The 22,446-nt window shown below is 40.7% G+C and overlaps 3 protein-coding genes across 4 annotated transcripts in view; 2 read left to right on the forward strand and 1 right to left on the reverse strand.

The window, feature by feature from the left end:
* The window catches only part of LOC126561246 (inositol 1,4,5-trisphosphate receptor), a 437,037-nt gene that overhangs the window by 124,684 nt on the left and 289,907 nt on the right, over positions 1 to 22,446 (forward strand). The gene's annotated exons all lie outside the window — the stretch shown is intronic.
* The window catches only part of LOC126561609 (protein wech), a 374,746-nt gene that overhangs the window by 25,954 nt on the left and 326,346 nt on the right, over positions 1 to 22,446 (reverse strand). The window lies entirely within an intron of this gene.
* LOC126563519 (mucin-5AC) overlaps positions 10,690 to 22,446 on the forward strand; it is a 68,250-nt gene continuing 56,493 nt past the window's right edge. Inside the window, exon 1 of the mRNA XM_050220164.1 lies at positions 10,690 to 11,079. Within this exon, the coding sequence (XP_050076121.1) occupies positions 10,788 to 11,079 (292 nt within the window). The 5' untranslated portion in view covers positions 10,690 to 10,787. The remainder of the gene's footprint in view (positions 11,080 to 22,446) is intronic.

Below are 22,446 nucleotides of genomic sequence, written 5' to 3' on the forward strand. Positions count from 1 at the left end.
ATATCTTCACTGTTTCTGTGGTTGTGGAGAGTGTTTGTTAACAGTTTAGAAACGGTGCAACAAGACACACACGCCCAACAATCACGATCACAACATTTCGATTGTTTTTTTTTCAGGTCGTAACCAAATGCACACACACATGGTGTGTGCACCTACTCGCGGCGATGGAATTGTATCGCAAGAAGTTGGGCTTGTGGTTTCCCCTCATATGGAATGTTTGGTGGAATCTGGGCACCGAGGTCACACTCGCCCGCAAAAACCGCCCTAGGGTTTGATAGCGAAGGGTCGCTTTTCCTTCGGTGCATTTGAAAAAAAAGGATCTAGATCTAGCTTTTGAGCTGGCCGATCTCGAACGTAATTGTTTAATAGTGTGCTATGTGGCTCGATGGCAGCTTATGATTAGTTGAGGTGGAAGTAATAATTAACGAAATGCCAAGTCGTTTAACGGGCGTGCCTCAGGCAAAGCACCACACATGGTTTTTATTTTTATAGAAACACATTAATGAGGAGAAATCAGAAACTAAGGAATGTTTTTTCAGCTTCTGTTTGAGCAGGGTTATATTGTGAAAGGAATGTTGTTCTTATCATTGCTAGCAAGCCGAACATTATGGAACATCATGCAAAGGGAACTTACTTGTCTCTTAAAAAGACAAAAGTAAACCATTTTCAGCAAGCTTCTTTTTTTCAAATGTAATAAATGTACTATGTAGGGGCAATCTAGGGGGAGAGGCAACATCGGTGCAGGTCTTCACACGTTAGGCCTGGAGTTTAAATACGACCCAGGACATTAATCCGTAGTGAGGGCTGACTATCCAAACTGCGTGGTATCAAAAAGTCTGAATAATAATAATCATTCGATGATCGGGCATGACCTAATAGGTCGTTAATCCAATAAGAAGAAGAAGAAATGTATTATGTTGAGGGCCAAAATTTATTAAACTGGATATTGCAATCGAAACATTCATCAAAGAATAGTTCTTCGCATCTGAAGAGCTCAGATTGACCAATTCTCCTAACTCAGAAACGATTTGTTATCCATGTTTCTTGCCAGATTCTGGATTTTTGCAGGATTTTTTGTGACATATTGTAATACTTTCTTGATCCCATGTTGTGTTATTTGATATGCTTTTGAGTTTTGTACTTTTTTTATTCGTTCTTAAATTATTTTTAACTTTGAGGTATGCTAACAAAATCTTTCTTGTTTATAATTAATTATGACGGTACACTGCCGTAAAGTCGAGAAGAAGAAGAAAAACTTCCTGTTAGGCATAAAAAATATTCATAATATCGTATCATTTTTCTCTCCTTTCAAGTCTTTAGAATAGAATATCTTCATAAAAGCACTTCTTTATCATTTTTCTTTTTTTTCTCTTTTATTGTTTCAATGTTTGAATGAATTTTTAAAATATCTTTTTATCATTAGTATATATTACCTTAAAAACACGTTCATTAAATCATAAAATGTGGCAGCCTAATAGAGCTATATCATCAGTATGTTACACCACATTGCCCATTCAGCTCAATGATAGAAAAAAAAACGAATTCTAAATGGATAAATTAGGTCCACTTACGTGAAAAATGTTGAGTAAAATAGTAAGACACTCCTCGATTCACTTACTCATTCATAATTTATCATTCTCTTCGCGCCTATCCACTTACGCAACAGTCAAAAACAACACAACATGCTTCACACATGAACACCTTTCTTGAAAAATTCGCAACCCATCCTATCCCGTTGGAACCAAGCGGGAACTTAAAAGGGGGGTGGGATAAGAAAAATTTATCACCCTGTTGAAGTTTTCCGGTTCCCGAATTTCATCACATCTGAAAGATGATTAAGGTATCGTTGTGACGGCTTGCAACGACTTCAAATTAACATTCCCGCAAACGTATTACAGTCATCGTGTATGAGCTTATCTTCTAACGGAAATGTTGTGATCGTGAGGCAGGCTTTATTTTTCGGGCTTATGAGAGCTTGTTCCACCTTCGTTTGAAGTCCTAAATGGGTGGCATAGAATTCAACCGTCGTTCTGGACGTTTGTTGTATAGAGCGATTAATTCATAAAGCGCCACAAAATCTAAAACGCTAAACGAACGATTAATTCACTCGCCCGTACTTATCTTTTCCACCTTTACGGTGATTCCAGTCGGAAAAACTCTGCGGGTCTTGTCTTCGAAGCCGACAAGTCCACCTTCTAAGTCTTCTGGCCAGTAAGCGCCAAGTAATTAACGCACCGAGTAGCGCTTAAGCAGCCACCTAACGCCACTCCGAGTAAGTGACCTTCCATTTTCCGTGCGTTGCGTGTCAGTTGCCGGTCCGGCGTCTCGGTGGAAAACTCTACCGCCGCAGCAAAGCAAAGCGGGCAGAGCAGAGATTCATAAATCACTAAGCACAATCGCAACCCACTCCCTCCCAGCTGGGGTGGGGTGGAAGCTTCTTCTTTTGGATCTTCAGATGCGGCAGGCACACAGTCTCATGATTAAAACATCACCTCTCGGTTTGGACCTCGAATTCTAAGCGCATACAATTGTGCGCCGCCTCCAAAGTCATGAAAAAGACACCTCCACAAAAGCACAGCAAAGTGGAGTTGTAGGTGTGGAGGGAGGGGAGAGTAAGGGGGGGGTGTGTGTGTGCAGAGGTTGAATTTTCCTTCACGGCATCCTCTTCTCTTAGGGCTCTGGTGGGTTTGGAGGGCGTTTTTCAGCGGTGGTAAGCCGCATCTACCGGTGACTTCAACTGAACTGTGACTGCAATGCCATTCAAACAACGAACCCCCCCCCCCCCCCTCCCTATTCATTTGCAATACCGTATTGATGCAGGGTTGCGTCCTTCCATGTAACTATTTCTACATCAGTAAGCCACTCGGAATACAATGGTCAAGCTGTGTGTCTACATGAGCAACGCATCTTATCCCCAGGCTGTGAGAGAATGTGAGTCGCAGGCTGCGCATTCGGTTTGTTCCGTTCCACCGAAAAATGTGCCCATAAATCGTGCCCACGTGTGGCTTTTGTTCTACCTATCTGTCTGCTAAAGCGTTCTAAAACGCCCGCGTAAAAACACACAGATAACAAAATCGGTTTTGAAGCGAAGAAAAAAGCCAACGGAACGCATACATGCTGCGACACAAAGCGCTGTCTCAGGGCTGGCTGGACGAAGGTCAATAGTTCAGCGGTGCGACTTCCGACACCCGGTCCACGGGGAGGGAGTATAGATAAAAAGACGTCGAACTGCATCGGAACAACGGTTCGGACACAATGGGACAAACCGTTGGCCATCGTACCGTGGAGTGCATTTCGCACTTGTCGGGCACTGTTTGTCTCGGTTGTTCGTTCTTGGTTCGTTCACTGCTGGGTGGTAAGAATCAACATGAACATTTTGATATCTGTTTTTTTTTGCAAATGGTGGCCAATGGGAAGGAGCACGATTGTACGAGCTACTTGTCCATGAAGTAACGACATTTGTCTGTTACTTCCTCGCTAGTTTGAAACGTTGTTTACGATTGTTAATGGAAATTGTGATGTAGGAGAATTTGTGTTTTTACTACGTGAAGGTTTACACGCGGCGAATTGTGCCAAGTTTGTTGCTCAATATGATAAATCGTAACTAAAAACTTAACCAAAAATTTAAATCTATACAACAGAAGTGAGAGATTGATTGTTACAGTCCATCGTTATCGCCGTTTGTAAGATTTTTCTCAAGAGTCCTCTGAGGTTAACAAAGCAGCATATACAATTTATGTCGCAGTGTTTGTTGAAGTCCCTAAAGAATTTCTGAAGTGAAAACTCATCAACCTTCATTATAAGTAATACTATGTGTCTTATTCAAAATGTTCCTCGGAATATCGTAATCCTAGCGCATGCTCTGTTAGATGCCTGATAACAGAACTTTGGAACATCGGATAGAACTTTGAAGTGCTTGTGTCCCAAATCATTAAGTTAATCTTCAACTTCTACGCATATCCAATTTTCAATTTTCTACTTGTATTGTCAATAGTCTACGTTATACAGTAGAAACAAGAGATTCTTGCGCTTTGAGCAAGCTATAAGTAATTGAAATTAAAGATAAGTGATTGGCCTTCTTAACAATATGACGGTAAGCCATCAAACTAAATTAAATAAATAAATGATTCTCCTTCTTTTTCTCATCAAGATTCTTAAGAAGTTTGAAGATACTCAGAATATTTTACCTTGCGGTAAAATCATGCTCTAAAAGTATGTAATAATTATACACAAAGTAAAAGTGTTTTATTATACAGAAAGTAATGTATTAGTAATGTATGTAAGTATACTACAGATAAAGATTCTTAAGATCAATGAGCACGATGAAAACCCGTTCATTTTACCACAACTTACACTTAAAATCTATGCTGCAAAGTAAAATGAACAATTTTATCATTAAGCGTCTAAATAAACGAAAACTACCCACCACTAGCATTTATCGCTTTCCTCCGCTATTAAATGTACTTAGAAAAGCCTGTTTTGCCAGTGGTATTTTGCAAAATAGTATGTATCAAAGATACGAGAAGGACAGAGCGAAAGAAAATAAATAAAATCCGTAACCAACCAATAAAACCCGGCAGCTTGTGCTATAAATCTTGCCATTGCGTTACACCTTATGGAAGAGCTTGGTATAGTGGAAAATAGGGGCTCGTCGAAACGAAACTGTTCTAGCACAAAATCGCAATGCGCATCCACAATCAGCGAAGTTATCAGGTCGTCAACTCACCCACTGCAATTACGTCGTTAAACGTGACAATCAACACCGCGGCTCGTTTTGCGCGAGCTAACAGTGTTGCGGAACTGCTATTTTGCAGCAGCGTCGTGCAAGTGTATTTGTGCGTGCGTGTTTGTGTACGCAATAGAATACGCATACGGGGTTTGGTGGGAGTGTTGTGTGCTTTTAAAGTCAATTTGATCGAGTGCTAAGCTTGATTTACATGGCAGAAGGTTTGATTGAAAAAAGGCGGGAGAAAAGACAAGGGCCACTGTCCAGTGGGTGGTGGCTTACCTTTACGTGCGTACGTGACGATGAAGGATAATATCTGTGTTCCCTGCTGTACTGTACTTGCGGTACCCAAGAATGGGTTGGCTTTCACGCGTGCCTCGTCGCGCACGAGCCTTGCACTGTGGACTAGTCCGTGTCCGTGTATGAGTTATGGCCATTTCGGCTCCCACGCGTTTGGAAGCTTCTGTTTTACGTGACTTGGGTAAGCTTGAAAGAGCTTGCAACATGAAATCAAAGTGATTATTGAAGCGTAAAATTTTATTTATTAAAAATTGGAAATTTTTAAACTATTTTAACACGTAACTATTAACACCGCAAATTAAAAACCATGCAACCAGTTATGTTACATAAAAAGTGTACTAGAAAAACCTCCCTTAAAATGTGTGTCAAAACTTTCTTTATCAAGTATTACCGAATAAAAAATACCATCAATTTTGTGCATTGTACCATTCAGTTAAAATTGGTCAACTTTAATTCATCCGTTACACTATGGTGACAAAAAAACACGTACGAATGGGTGAATTAACCTTACTCACGCATCTTCTGAACTATACCACACGAAACACGTGCTGGACATGGATACGCATGCGGAGAGCAATACGTGTTCGGTTAGCACGCAGCCCGACGCCAATGCGTCTGGTTAAAATGGTTCAGTCATGCTATATTTAGGGTATTTGGTGCATAAATCGAATCTGTACAAAAAAAAAAATAACATATAAACAAAACGATACGTTTTAGGTTGAATGACTTGTTGTACGTTCAATGCCTAGTATTTGTTATTATCATTGAAACATATCACATATCATACACATGTTTATGCATGTTATGTTTGTGCTTTTTAATGTAGCGATAGCAAGAAAGAGTCAGTTCAGTGGATGAGCTCAAAATGGAGGAGCTTTCATGATTTGTTTAGGATTTAACTTACTCTTTCAGTACTTACTAAACAAAAACGAATTCTTGTGGTCATGTTTATTTGTCATTATGCCCTCTTGCTTTACTTCTACCCTTTTTTATCAACATGAATCACTTCTTGTTCTTGTGAGTTATTCATTTTCCCTTGAAGGATTCCCAAAATCGCTATAAAGTAATGGTTTTATTCGAAAATCTCAAGAGGGTTTGGACCCCAAATGATGTTTTTTTGACTCAATTTATGTCATAGCTATACGTTGCAGATATATTTTCGGATTGTTTTTAAATCATAGACAGTTTTCAAAGCTTTTAAACTGATTTTAAAGTCTTAATTGATTTTTTAAGAAATAAATATTAATCACAATACTTCATGAAACAGGATCCAGGACATAAACATTCAATCGACACCTTTTCTATTGATACTGATCTGTTCAACCATAAACCTGTTGCTCACTCTGACTGCTTGATTAAATTGTCTATTCTAGCTATAAATCTTTCCCAGTTTTCTACCCAACACCACACCATAAATTAATCACTTTCGATGCATCTGCACCCGTTCCGTGCGATCAGCAGCTAGGAATGAAATGTGTGAGCTAGTGAAGTTCCAGCGAACGAGGCTCGATTGCGCAAAATATGTATGAGATGTACTGGCCAAGACACAGCACCGCAGAGAGGGTCACCAGTTTTCCAAGTACACACACACACATACACACACTCGTACTCACATGCCACGGGCATCTTGCCTCATCGCTCACATTTTCAATGACTAGCTGGCCGGCTCGGTGCAAATTATTGCTCTTATTTCGAGAAGGTCTCGTCTTTGCCACCTAACAGACACCAAAAAGCTGGCGATCCTCAGCGCTCGTACATCGTCAAGAACGTCCGAAGAACCATTAAAGTGAATTATACGCTTCAAGTGGCTTCACGGCACGAGTGCGTATGTTTTCTATTTCTTTTTTCCAACGCCAGTTTCGTCCGCTGCTTTCGTTGGGCTTGCGAGTAAGGGCCTGCTCTTGCCACTGCTGAAGGACCGATCGATTAAACGTCACATCTCAGCCGTGAGGCGTGTGGCGCAGCCAAACGAGATCACCCGATCGTGCGATGATTTTCGTCTCTCACCCTACCGAACGGTGGATGATTTTCTAAAGAATGCCGATCGATGTACGCAATATCGTCCACTTTCGGGGTGCTACGAGGACGGCATTGGTTTGCAGAAGGTAAAATTGCCACACCGCCGAAGGACACGTCCTGTCGTCCACGCATCGAACGGTATGAGCGGGTAATTGATTGTACAAAGTAAAAGCAAACAGAAACCTTTTCTTCACCGACGGGGAGATTATACGCGTGAGGATTGGGACATGCGATAGGGCATATGATTATTTAAATTGGCATCCATCTTCAGCTGTCGTTGCTTCTTAAGAAATACACTAGTGAAGTGTACAGTCAGTCGGGAAAATTCCTATCTTTCCGAACCGTAGTGAACGGAACAACTTCATCTCGAATATGGATCCATGCGGATAGTAGAGGATGGTTTTATGATCGCGAAACATAATACTTTAATCATTACCGATGTAGATCAAAGACGTCGTGACGGTTAATGTTCCATCACATACAAGACGGCAGTGTATGTCGGCAGTGTACACGGCTCACTGCCTGCCAAACCAACTTCTCCTTGGGCTGGGAAATAGAGCCGAAAATAAGGAGAAATAACCCAACCGCACCGCAAACGGTAAAAGACGCTTACCAATTTCTCCCCCAAACACACACACACGCACACAAACACAAGATCGAGGAGAAAGTACAACTCGCCAGCAGCGCACAAAGAAAACGCGTCATGGAAAAGCGTCAAGTTGCAGGCTCATCGCCATGTTAGGTCTACAAAATGCAATTGAAAGCTGTGCGAACACGGTTGACAACACGAAAATTGTGGAAAAGCGGAAATTATCAACCGCTTGAACGGGGTTGTTGTTTATTTCTGTTTCAAAAGACTGTTTGTCGTTACAAGCGACGAACCTTACCATGTCGCGTAACGTGTTTGGAGTGTTTGGTTTCGTTTTATTTGCGTTATTTTGGCAAATAGAAAATAGAGGAGCAGTTTCATGACAGTATATTGAGTGGGTTTGGGATCGTTGCATAACTGCAGCCAAGCATCATTGACTCATCTGTTTACGATCGTGAACGATAATGTACTGCTTCTGATTAAATAGAGTTTGCAAGATGGCTTTTAGGAGTCCGTTTTCTGGTGTTATTTACCGTTAGTTGCTATGATAGTTGACGAGCGAGTGGTATTTTGTGTGAAAAAGTTATATTTACACACGTTTGTTTTTGCGATGACTTCTCTAACATTATTTTGCAATGCACCAGTAACAATCTTGTTATCTGTTTTGCTTATTGATCGGCTTATTAATACCACACTGTTGGATAGTGGACGGCCCGGTGGTATCTGCGACAGCACCGCCAGTCTTCAAAAGGCCGTCGTTAAGCCAAGAAGAATTTGGATATTCAGTCACTACGGAGGAATGTTCAAGATTAGATTTGATCCTAGGTCTTACCATGTGAATATCAGCGCTGTTATTGCCCCGATACCTTATGTAATATTATCTTATTCTCGTCGAATCTGCTAACTTAAATAAAAACTTTCATCAACTCCAACGTAACCACCTGCCTTTATTTATTTTACCTTTAAGCGTTCAAAACCGACCGGAAGTTGCTGACGGAAGTTTGGCAACGAGCCGATTGTTTTCATTTGTTTTTTTCTTTCTCTTTATAAAGCTCACACAGCAAGTAGCAAACCTAACCACGGTGACGCAACGCATCGTCGTGGGGTCGTCTTCACAAAAACGAACTGTCGTGTGTTAGCTTGAGGAAGAAATAAAAACAGAAATATAATTATTAAAACAAAAAAAAAAGTATAGTAAACAACAACATCCCTCAACTCAATGCCCAATGCAATGTGGTGCAGAGTGAAGGGGTAGCAATGTGGTCGCCAGCGCTGGAACTCATTAGAAGTCGATCATAAATATGTAGACAATGTGATGCGGAGTGGATGTTGTTTGTTTCGGCACAATATTGTGCTGCGGATTAGGTGCCATTTTCGTGAAAGTTGTTACGACACGAGACGTGCGTTTGAGGTGACAAGCATTTATTTTTTAATTTTTGGCCAAAAGCCTTACGAGAATAAATTAGAGCCATTAATCATAACACACCTCCAGAACTATCTTGGGAGGTGTAGAGCGCTGCGCGAGACAGAACCTTCATTCAATCCGCTCGTTTGGGTGCGGTTGATGTGTGCTGAGCCTCGGGACAACACAGAACGACATTCTTTCAGCACATTCATCAACCTGCCACCGTTTCTCGATGGTAGGGGTACGATGTTTGCACTCGGAATGGTGGGATTGTTTGTTTGTTCTCGCGTTGGCTAGAACATTGTGAGTGTGACGCACTCGTATGCCCCCTACACCACCAATACTTGGGTTATTATCTCTCTTATCCAAAGAAACAAATCCCACCATTTTGTGTTATTACAAGTGAAAACTCTCGAACCATACAACCCCGTAGCCTCAGCTCGCTAGCTTCCATAGCCGCCTTCCCGCTGTGGCCGAATTCTTCAGCAAGTTTTCCGCCCAAGTAGCGTGAAGCTAATCGTTGCATTTTTCTCCCTCTGTTGTGCTTCCACTATCGTACGAACTCTTTAAAGCGATCTCCGATGCAATGCAATCACGGTATGCAGCACGGTGTGCATTCGCTTGCATAACTGTGTATACGGCAGTGTGTTGCAGTGCAGAACTAGCCGTGGCATATTTTACCACCCTCTCGGTTAGCTACGCTGACCCCATGCAGTACGGTGTGCTTGTGTGTATGGAACAGGTGCGTATCACTTCTCACCACCGCCCACCACCATCCCGTACTGCTGGCCAAGGCTGGCGAATATTTATGCGTATGCAGTGGGTAGTAACAGCAGCAGCAGAAAGCAAAATAAGGTAACGCACCACCTTAGGACCGTGTCTAACGCAATGACTGATGACCGATATGCCCGTTTGTTTAAAGCCAACACATTTTACATCACCTCGTGGCCCTTTTTCAGCGCAGCAAACCGACACACTCACTCACCAGAAAGCTAAACTCCCCAACACACAATCCGACGACCTTCTTTGCCGTGGAAGGAATTGTTTTGCGCACTCGTGCGGCTCGCGTGCCTGCAGTGTGCCCTTATTGGCATCGATATTGTATCAGGACAGATGTGAGGGTGAGGAAAGGAGAGTGGATAGACAAACTGATCGGCTCGTTTATCATTGCGGATTTGCAATCACTAGGAAATTATGATGTTGTATTGATAATCGAACATGAGTTTTATTCCTTGTGGAAATGACGATTTACGAAGTTTTGCCATGATTTTAGATACGCCAGAAAAGAAACGAAATAAACTGTTTATATATTTGATTTATTTGAAATAATATTTATCTACAATAACCTTGTTATGTATATCTAATGATGCTATTAAACATTCTGTTCTTCTTGATCCTTTCAGATGATCCATCCATCCATCGATCGAGGACTACACTTGAAATTCCATAAGTGTTTTATAAACAAAATCATCATCTGAGTGCATCATTCCCATAGTGTGTGAAGGTGTTCATCAAAGAATGCCTTGAATAGTGCGTGTGATCTGAGGTACCTACATCTGTGTCCATCCAATTTTGGTAACCGAAAGTGATTTTGGCCTAAGAAAGTGTTCACATTCGTGCGTAAGTGTGCGTGTGTGTATTGATCCAAAATCATCATCATACTTCCACCCACCGGTGATAGATGCGAAAGCAGGTGTCGAACCATCACCCAGACAACCCCGGTGCAACGGCAACGTTGGTACAGCGCAATGGGTGACTCCCGCGGGACGACCGCGCGACCGCTCGTCCTGCTGCTGGTGCTTGTCGTATGCGGCACGGGGACGGGTAGTTCCGTTGGTGCAACACCCACCGAAGTGCCCCATCTCACGTCTCCATCCATCCCTCCCGTCCCGGTACAAGACAGCGTGCCGGAGATGACGGTGAAATCGTACGGCGGCAGCAAAACCACCAAACCGACACCGACGGCAATCCCGGAGCCAGAGCTTTCCACCCAGCTGGATTCGGCACGGCGCAGTAACTCAGGTGCAGTTCATTTAAATGGTGAGTGAGTGAATTATTATTAGCATTAGGGCATTAATTAAAACCGTAAGTTCGTGGTGGTCCCATTCTTGCACATTGGGTTTCTATTTTGCAAGCTTCAGCGCACGTTCGCATCCGATGAGCGAAACGTAGTAAAAGGTACGTCGCCTTACCACGGGGAATTGGAGCATTCCTGACAGGTGGGAAGCAGCAAAAAAAACCGTACCAGTTGCAGTTCGGTTTTTGTTACCATCCACTAGATTTCCTCTCCGTATGCTCTCCATGGAACGATGCTTTTGGATGCTACGATCCTCTCGATGCCGACAGGCTCTAAAAACACTAAGCCGCTCTCCAACGACGAACGTATCGTTCATTTGGCTGAATGTGTCGTAAAATTTGAATGTGACCTGCTTTTCTGGGTCTGATGCTGGTGCTACTTTATAAAGTCAAGAAAGAAAAAAAAAATACCCCGCACAGTCGTACTGCTTGCTTTGAGAAAGACTCTAGCAAAGTAAAGACTTGCGTGTACGATTTTAGGTTGATTTGGAGAGATCTGCCACACATACACCAGATCCGAAAGTACATGATCTCGGTCTGTTTGTTAAGCTTGCGATTGAAAGTTTTACATTTTCGAACATGAAAAATAAGTAGTTAGAACGCAACATAACCACGCTAGCAAGAATCCGAACGAAGACACCGGCCACGAGCAGCCACGCCAGCAAGCAGACAGAAGATGACACCGGCCACGAGCAGCCACGCCAACAAGCAGACAGAAGATGACACCGGCCACGCGCAAACACGCCACCGTGGGAACTGCATCACGCACCTGACGATGCAGCAACTGGACACCGGCGCACGTGGAACTACATCGTGACCAACCGGCCCACCAGAAACTATAAGTAGGGACAGATCAGGGCAGTCGCAGAGATAGTTACAATGAGATAGTTACAGTTTGGCAATTACAGTTTCAGTTACGATTAAACTTAGAATTAAGGAAGTCTAACTTTAGCGTTAGACTTGACGAAAAATAAAAAATCTTTTTTTTAGCCATTCGGCTAGACAAATGATTTAACTGGCGCCCGAATAGGGACCCTCAAGTCTTTCCTAATCGCCGTAAAAAAGTAGTGAAGTGAAATTGAAAGTGCTGTGCAGTTTAGTGACCACGTTAGAGTAGTGTCACAAGTGCTTAGTGAACAGTTTTATTGAACACTGTGGGCAGCCGTGTGAATTGGTGCCAGAGTAGCCGATAGCTGCTAGCAACACGCTACCGGAGGAAAAGGAAAAAGCCGTCACACCGAGAAGGAAGACATCATCTGAGGGCAACCCACAAAACCCACAAAATCAACCCCGTAAGTGGAGGTGAAGAAATCAACCCCGTAAGTGGAGGTGAAGAAATCAACCCCGTTAGAGGAGGTGAAGACATCAACCCCGTAAGAGGAGGTGAAGTATGCATCGGCTAATGTAAGTACAACTCAATAAATTACATTATAACCTTTATTATATAGAAGTGTTCCTCGAAATATTTACGTGAACGTGAAATAAGAACGTGAAAAAGTTTAGTGCACAGTGAAAAAAATCTATCGTCCTTGAGTGAAACAAAAAAAAACCAAGCTGGAAGATTTAATAGTATCTTTAGAAAGATTTAATTTCAAAATGTCGAAAGCAGAAGTTGAACAGCTAGTAAATCGCATCTCCGCATTAGAAGCGAGAGTGATAGAGCAACCAGCCGCTATTGACTATAGCGAGCCACCTCTATATTTCTTTAAACCTGATGGTACAAGCGTTAGTGCAGAAAGCTTTGAAAGAATACCTGACATCGTGAAAGAACTCCCCACATTCACAGGAGATCCGAGCGAACTTAACAGTTGGGTAAATGATGTGGACAGTTTGATAAGATTATACCAAACTGGTAGCCACCATACCATAGAACAACAGAATAAATTCCACATGATCTGCAAATATATACGCAGAAAAATTAGAGGCGAGGCAAACGATTCCCTTGTCGCTTCTAATGTAGGCATCAACTGGAATCACATTAGAAAAACACTAATAACATATTATGGTGAAAAGAGAGATTTGGAAACACTGGACTTCCAATTAATGAGTGTCCAACAAAAGCATAGATCACTCGAGCAATATTATGATGAAGTAAACAGACTTCTATCTCTGATTGCTAACCAAATTAAAACTGATGAAAGGTTTGCTCATCCAGAAGCCTCTAAAGCTCTGATAGAAACCTATAATAAGAAAGCAATTGATGCTTTTATAAGAGGTTTGGACGGAGACGTTTATAGATTCATCAGGAACTACGAACCTACATCATTGGCAGCAGCATACAGCTACTGCATATCTTTTCAAAATGTAGAGTGTAGGAAAATGTTAACCAGACCGCGCATTAACATACCACCTACAGCCCCAAGGAATCTTATTCCTCTGCCACCAGCGTTACCAAATAGAATGACACAGAGACCACCGCTACCACAACCATACAGGAACTCTAATTTAGCTAAACCAGGGAATTATCACCAACGACCATTCCATAATAGGTCCCACGCATTCCCACAATATAATAGTTTCCCGCGTCAACCACCACCAGAACCGATGGAGGTTGATCGATCGATAAGATCAAGACAAGTGAATTATGGAAACAGGCCGAGTTTCTCAGTAAATAATAGACCCCCAAAACGACCAAGAGTAAATAATCTACAAACACACAATCAGGTACAATCACACATCAACGAAGAAACAGGATCACTTGATAGGTATCTCCACATTATAGAAAGACAAGACGAAAGTAATTTTGATGCCACCGAAACAGCCGAGTTACATTTTTTAGACTAGCGTCTAAGTTGCCATATTTCTTATATTATGGTAACAAAGCAGAACCGATAAAAATTTTGGTTGACACAGGGTCAAATAAGAATTTTATTCACCCTAAACATGCAAAAATTTCGCACGATGTTGAAACCCCATTCCACATACACTCTGTAGGAGGAGATGTTAAAATAGAAAAATACTCTCAAGCACGATTATTTAAACCATACTCCGATGTTATGCTGAAATTTTTTCATCTCGAAAGTCTGAAAACATTCGATGCTATCATAGGATATGATTCACTGAAAGATATAAAGGCAGTAGTAGACCCAGTTCAACAAATACTAATTATCGACAAAACACACAAAATTCCTTTGCTGGAATATCGACTACAAGAAGTAAATAAGCTAACCATCCGCGACGACCATCTAAAAACAGAAGACAGAGGAAAACTAAATGAAGTTTTAGCGCAATTCCAAGATCTTTTTCAACCGCCTGATAAAAAATTACCCTACACGTCACAAGTAAAGGCCACAATCAGAACGAAAGACGACGCACCAGTCTATAGTAAAACTTACCCTTACCCACAAGCACTAAAAGGAGAAGTCAACAACCAAATTCAGAAGCTACTCAATGATGGAATTATCAGACCATCAAAATCGCCATATAACGCTCCAGTCTGGATTGTTCCTAAAAAAATGGATGCAACCAAGGAGAAAAAATATAGGTTAGTCGTAGACTATCGAAAGCTGAATTCAAAAACAATTAGCGATCGATACCCCATTCCAGATCCTGCAACAGTTTTAGCAAACTTAGGCTCAAACAAATTTTTCACGACCATAGATCTAGCTTCAGGATTCCATCAAGTTTCCATGTCCGAAAAAGACATAGAGAAAACAGCTTTCTCTATCAACAATGGTAAATACGAATTTGTACGCATGCCATTTGGTCTAAAAAACGCGCCTTCAATTTTTCAACGCGTAATGGACGATACTTTGAGAGAACACATTGGAAAAATCTGTCATGTGTATATTGACGACATTATTATTTTTGGAAAAACCATCGAAGAAAATTTGGAAAATTTGAAAACTATTCTACAAACACTAAGAGCAGCCAATTTTAAAATTCAACCAGATAAATCCGAATTTTTAAAACAGTCTGTAGAATTTCTTGGATTTATTGTATCCAAAGATGGACTCAAACCAAACGAAAAAAAGGTTGAAGCAATTAAAAAATTCCCTGAACCAACAAATCTTAAAGAGCTAAGATCATTCTTAGGCCTCTCAGGTTATTACCGACGATTTATTAAGAATTATGCACAATTAGCTAAACCCATGACGAGATTTTTAAGAGGGGAGGATGGCCATCGCCTAATCCTTAAAAATCAATCGAAAAATTTTCCTATTAAATTTGATCAAGATGCAAAAACCGCATTCGAAACACTTAAAGACATACTATCATCTCAAGATGTATTAGCCTTTCCAGATTTCCAGAAGCCATTTCTGTTAACAACGGACGCATCGGATAAAGCAATCGGCGCAGTACTGTCACAACAGTTTCACGATGGAGATCGTCCTATAACATTTATCTCTCGAACTCTTTCCAGAACCGAAGAGAATTATGCTACAAATGAGAAGGAAATGTTAGCCATTGTATGGGCTCTCCAGTCTTTAAGAAATTTTATATATGGAGCAAGTATAGTAATTCTAACAGACCACCAACCACTAACGTACGCAATGTCCCCAAAAAATAATAACGCTAAACTAAAACGATGGAAAGCTTTCATAGAAGAACATAATTACGAACTACGTTACAAGCCTGGAAAAACTAACGTTGTAGCGGATGCGCTATCAAGAATCCAAATTAACTCACTAACACCAACTCAACATTCCGCTGAGGATGATGACAGTGGATATATATTGTCAACTGAAGCCCCCATTAATGTTTACCGTAATCAACTAATTTTTAAAACATCTAACAACTCATCATATGAACTAATCACACCATTTCATAAATTCACAAGACATATCTTTTACGAACAAGAATTTACTAACCAATATTTAACTGATAAACTAAAAAGATTCCTTAATCCTAACATAATTAACGGAATACTAACCGACGAACTAACAATGGGACGTATTCAAGAAGTGTTTAAAAATTTATTCAATCCGAAAACAATGAGATGTAGATTTTCTCAAGTACAAGTAGAAGACATAACTGACGAAGAACGACAATTAGAAGAAATAAAAAATATCCACAATTTTGCTCATAGAAATTCAAAAGAAAATTCATTGCAGTTTATCAAAAAGTTTTATTTTCCCGCGATGAGAAAAACGATAGACTCATATGTTAAAAATTGCGAGATTTGCAAAATGGAAAAATATGATAGAAAACCCCAAGAGTTTATTCCAATTAAAACTCCAATTCCAAGGTATCCAGGTGAAATTGTTCACATTGACATATTTGCTTACCATTCAAATTTACTATATCTCTCATCAATCGACAAATTTTCGAAATTCTTAAAAATGAGACACATCAGATCAAAATCTATTGCAGATATAAAAGAAGTATTGCAAGACCTCTTGTTCGATTGGAACCTGCCTAAGCAAATAGTAATTGACAATGAATGTACGTTTGTTTCAAACATTATAGAGCAAATGATATCAAATCTAGGTATAACAACTTTCAAGACTCCCGTAAATCGATCGGAAACAAATGGTCAAATTGAAAGATGCCATTCAACAATTCGTGAAATAAGTAGATGTATAAAGGCATTGAATCCAGACATTACTGACAAACATCTTATACAACAAGCGATTTATAAATATAATAATACTATACATTCGTTTACTAAAGAAACACCGAGAAAAGTATATCTAGGAGATGAAACTGAAGAAATGTCGTTTAGAGACAGAACTCTCATAAGAGACAAACTGAATGAGAAGATAATTAAACTTTACGAGGAAAAAGAAAAGAAATATGAAAAGAAAAACTATGAAGATTACGTACCGAATGAATACGCATATGAAAAAAGAAAAACGAATAACAAACGCGACAGTCGTTTTAATATGGTAAAAATTAAAGAAAATCATCCCACCTATGTAATCGACAATCATAATAGAAAAATTCATAAAGTAAATTTACGCAAACCTATTAATTAATTTCGAACCATTCTTATCGTTTCAGTCTTTTCCTTATTTCTATCTCAACGATAGAGTCTAGTAGAATCGAGATACACGACGTATCAAATAATTCGATAGTTATTATGCCATTAGGGAAAGCTAAGATTAAAGTAGGCTATATTAGAACGGTACATCCGATCAATCTAGAAGAACTAAACGATTTGATTTTGAATGTAACACATACCGAGAAAAACAACATAAATAATGAACTACTGAACGAAATAATCAATATTAAAACCATCAAGTTAAAGGAAACAATAGCAAAAATTAGGAGAACTACAAAGAGATATAAGAGATGGGATACGGTTGGTCAAATATGGAAATGGATAGCAGGCAGCCCAGACGCAGACGACTTACGAATCATCAACAGCACCATGAACGGATTAATTAATCAAAATAACAAACAAGTAATGATCAATGATGGAATGAATAGCCGATTAGAAGAAGTAATCCACGTCGTAAACAATGCGATGAAAGCACAAGAAAAGAGTTACAAAGTACACCAAGCGGAAATCAACCAATTGATTAAGTTGTCGAATATAAACACCCTACAAGATCAAGTAGAAACAATAGAAGAAGCTATGTTAACAGCGAGACAAGGTATACCCAGTAGTAAACTACTTTCAATGGAGGATCTAAGCAGCATAGATACATTTCTATCCCATAACGGCATGCATTACGCAACAGCAGAAGAAATACTTCTACATGCATCAGCGCAGATGGCAATGAATAAAACTCATGTGATATACATCTTAAAATTTCCAAGATATGCCATACAAACATACGAGTATGAATTTATCGACTCAGTTATTAACAATGGAAAAAGGATATTGCTAAAGGAAAATTACGTCCTACGAAACGAAACACATGTATTAGAAACAAAACAGCCATGCGAGCAAAAAGAAACATTTTATTCATGCGAAACTACACACCTACAGCAACCGACAAGATGCATAACCGACCTTGTTCAAGGTAACGATTCCGAATGCCCTTTTGAGAGAGTTTACACAAACGGTATCATAAAACGTATAGGCGACAATAGAATCTTCATCAATGATGCAACGGCAAGAATATCTTCAGATTGCAATCCTCTAAATCAACTCATCAACGGTTCATACATAATACAATTCGAAGATTGTACTGTACTTATTAACGGAGAACTCTTTTCGAACACAGAAGTAACCATAAATCCTACATCGCATAGATCTACCCTCGGCTTGTCCATCAGAGAATCATTTGTTAGAGATATACCAACCATCGAATACGTCAGCAATCTTACTTTAGCACATCGAGAAGATTTAGAAAACATTAAGCTGGAAACCCATTCGTTCCAATGGAAACTCAACTTGTTCGGATCAACAAGTGGGATAACGCTTTTTATTATGTCGGGAATAGCTATGTTTTTCTGTATTTTCAGAAATCGTAAACCAAGCGTGAAAGTCGAAATCCCATCTGCGCCTTTAGCGACGAACAACTTCCCACCACCGTCAGCAGTTTTCATCAGTACTCCCGTTACATTCCAAACCATCCAGAAGACTTTGAGGACAAAGTAATCAAGAGGGGAGGAGTTAGAACGCAACATAACCACGCTAGCAAGAATCCGAACGAAGACACCGGCCACGAGCAGCCACGCCAGCAAGCAGACAGAAGATGACACCGGCCACGAGCAGCCACGCCAACAAGCAGACAGAAGATGACACCGGCCACGCGCAAACACGCCACCGTGGGAACTGCATCACGCACCTGACGATGCAGCAACTGGACACCGGCGCACGTGGAACTACATCGTGACCAACCGGCCCACCAGAAACTATAAGTAGGGACAGATCAGGGCAGTCGCAGAGATAGTTACAATGAGATAGTTACAGTTTGGCAATTACAGTTTCAGTTACGATTAAACTTAGAATTAAGGAAGTCTAACTTTAGCGTTAGACTTGACGAAAAATAAAAAATCTTTTTTTTAGCCATTCGGCTAGACAAATGATTTAACTAAGTGCTTAAAAAGTATCTATTTGCTGAAGGTAAAACATAGTAAAAGTAAATAGAGAACTCATAAAGAAACGTCCTTTTTTTCGGGTCCAAGTTCTATAAATTTTGCCGTTTAGTTCTAATGTTGAAATAAATTTAAATATCTAGTTTACTTCCCTTCAATAGCGAATTGTTTCATTTCGAATGGATGTAAAGTTTCTGTCTGTGTTTACATTTTTATTAAACCAGTATATAACTTATGTAGATTTGCAACATACTGTTGCTACTCATAAGTAATATCTTTTATCATTATTGAGAGCTTCATCTTTCCTCATTTCATTGCTGTTGATAATATTAAAAGTTTATTAACCTTGCAATGTAATGCCGTTGCAGGCTTCCCGAGTGTTGATGAATTAATCATCAAATTAAGTTCCATAAACATCAAATTTATCCCCAACAGATAAGCAACAATGAAACCATGTTTCCTACTAATCTCTTCCATAAGAGTATTCTTTCTTCAATAAGAAATTACCACTCTTGCTCGTAGACATTAAAACCAGATCAACGATCGACGACAACAGGCTGGCAATGACACAACAGCCCGCAGGCTCCGGATCCAATTCATTCGAAACCGAGAGATAACGGGATAGATCGCCCATTACCATCGTAAACAGGAACGACCTTCTCGCCCCGGGTGACTAGAACTTATGCCCAGAGTCCGGACAGTATGGGCACCTCTTCTTCAGTGCTTGAGGCTCTACCATTTCACACGTACTATTAAGCGGAGCATGTCTCGATCCCTCTCTTTCTATCTTTCATACTCTTTCTCTTGGCCGTAAGTCATTTGCTTTTGTTGAGCTCCATCGTCGTCATCGAATCGTCGCCATCGTCCGCGATAGGATCGGCAATAAGTCAATGCGCCTTGGCTGAGGGTACCGTTCACTTCGAACGGTTCTTCCCTCCACCGCGACGCATAGTATTGGAACCGTTGAGGGAACACATTTTACTAAATTGCTCTCCCTCCCTGGAGTCCTGGGAAACCCAACCATCCGACCGACCGACGCAAGGGGCAGACGAGTGTTTTTTGCGCGCATTTTCTATCCTCCCATTTGCTGCTCTTCTTAAGTGCGCGAGCTGTGCTGGGATGCGGTTGAATGAACTGGTTCTTGTCATCGGTTTCCAATCATCGGATGGACAGATGGGTCGCTGGCACGATGAACGACGTGAGAACTTGGCTTTCCTTCTAAGGGACCGCTGCAATTTTTGCAGCTCCCTTACCAGCAGGCAGGCATTGCAAAATCATGCAATGAATCCGTTTTGTCAACCCGATATCATACCAAGCATTGGCGGGCGGGAGGGCAGCGGTTGTGGCTGAGGCACTCGTGCAAGACGATTGCCACGGGCGAAGAAATGCCGCAATACAAGCCATATCACGTTTTGTGGTATCGAATATCCGGTGCACTTTGCCTGGGAGTGCATTCACCTTTTTCGTGGCGTGCTAGCTAACGAGGAAAAAAAACACAACAGTGCTGCAACTACACTGCACGGATGCAATGAATTATGGTATTTTAAGTACGGGTTGGTGCTTACTGTTTGCGGTTTTTGATTCCGATCGGAAATTACGATTTAACGCTTCAGCGGATTTGACCGAAACTGAACCGATTAGCGCTTTTCCTGTTAAATTCGCTTGGAAAAGTTGGCAAAAAGTTAGTTTTACACATTTACCTTATGCTAGAAGCATTAAGGATTAATTTGGTACCAACGTTCGTGCCTTGCGTGGTTATAGAAGTCTTTCATTCTTCACACTGATTTTTTGGGTTTTTTTGTATTTATGTAACTGGGCTTCAAACAAACACAATTACATATTAAAACGGTCTATTTCTTGTTCGTTCAATTTATTGACAAGTTATTGATCTGTTGAATTATTAATTGAAATAGACCGTTGGAGGTTACTCACGTTTTGCTGGTATGTTTATTAATTGCAAATAAAATTTTTCCTTAATGGAGAGGTCAAGACTGCGAAAATCGTGGTATGAAAATATTCTTTATAACATACTAGAGGATCATTTGATCAACTTTTTTTAAATCTAATAATAAATAATATTTATTGCTCGCTCTTGGTACGTAGGAATTGTAGCAAAAAGTAAAGAAACATCTAAATCTCCAAATTTGTTTTTTTTTTTAAATATGTCGTTTTCACATTTTGTTTCACTGTTGAACTTGAACCATACAGACCTTTTCCATTCAATCCACTTGTCGGATTAGTTTGATTGTTTTTATTTTTCCATTCAATGCTTACCACCCACCACCATCGCCACCAACAACACGAACACAGTTCAATTGTTGGAGCAACACGGTTTAAATAATCTAATGAAGCTTCATGAGCCACGGTTACCCACCTGAACGGCTGACCTTCGCGCTCCTACCTTAGACACGAATCTAACGGAGCAGCACTGCCACTTCGATCACACTTCGGAATCGGCGACGACATACGGCAAGCAGAAAACAACACCCACATCGCTTCATCGCTCGCTTCTCTGTCTTACGGTTCGTGCTGGCTTTTCTAACACACATTTGCCTACAGTCGCCCGTTGTGTTTAGCAGCGGGCACACAAATAATCATAAACATTCATCGCAGGAGTTGGAATATTTGCGTAGCACCGTTAGACCCACCTGGGACCACTGGCACTGGTTGTCCTTCGGATCTGTTTGTCGTCGTCGAAGTATTCGACTTTGGCGGTAAGTTTACAGCGCACCATCTCCGACTTGAGAGTTTTTTTCCCTCTTCTTCTTCTTCTTTCCCTCGACTACTTCTTGATAGTAACATTTTTCACAACAACCGGTTAAGAATTAAGGCGCCAGCGAGAAGGAATGGTCGCTACACAGTTGCCAATCCAACGCAACGTCCTACGCATTCTCTGCCCGTACGGTGGAAAGGTTCCTCGCTTTCACTTTCGTGCAAGTTTTCTGTTTCCGTTCCGAGCGTCAAAATCCGGCCGCCCGAAACTTTCACTGAACGGGTTTGGATTCGCAGTGCGCTTAATTAGCGTACCGTACTTGCGTAGGAATGAGGAAGGGCCAAATTAATGCTCAAGGTGGTGGTTTTTTTTGTGGGTGGCCGCCCGTGGGCGTGCTTTATGTTGTTTTTTTTCTTTTGTACGTTTTAATGCTGTTTTTTCGGAACAGGAAAAAAAACGCACTCACGCCACAATCAATAATCGATTATATTTTGATTGCGTGTTGCGGGTATGTTCGGACTGTTTGTTGTTGTGCACGAAACAGGCGGAAGGAAATTTAATTATCTCAGCTCAACAAAATTTCTACCAAAACAGGGGAAACAAAATTAATCAAACAAAATCGTACGAGCACGGTTGGTTGAGTAAACCCGATCGTAGGAGCAGTAGTCAAACAGATTATGGTAGCA

Source organism: Anopheles maculipalpis, chromosome 3RL, assembly GCF_943734695.1.
Source record: "Anopheles maculipalpis chromosome 3RL, idAnoMacuDA_375_x, whole genome shotgun sequence".
Taxonomy (NCBI): Eukaryota; Metazoa; Arthropoda; class Insecta; order Diptera; family Culicidae; genus Anopheles; species Anopheles maculipalpis.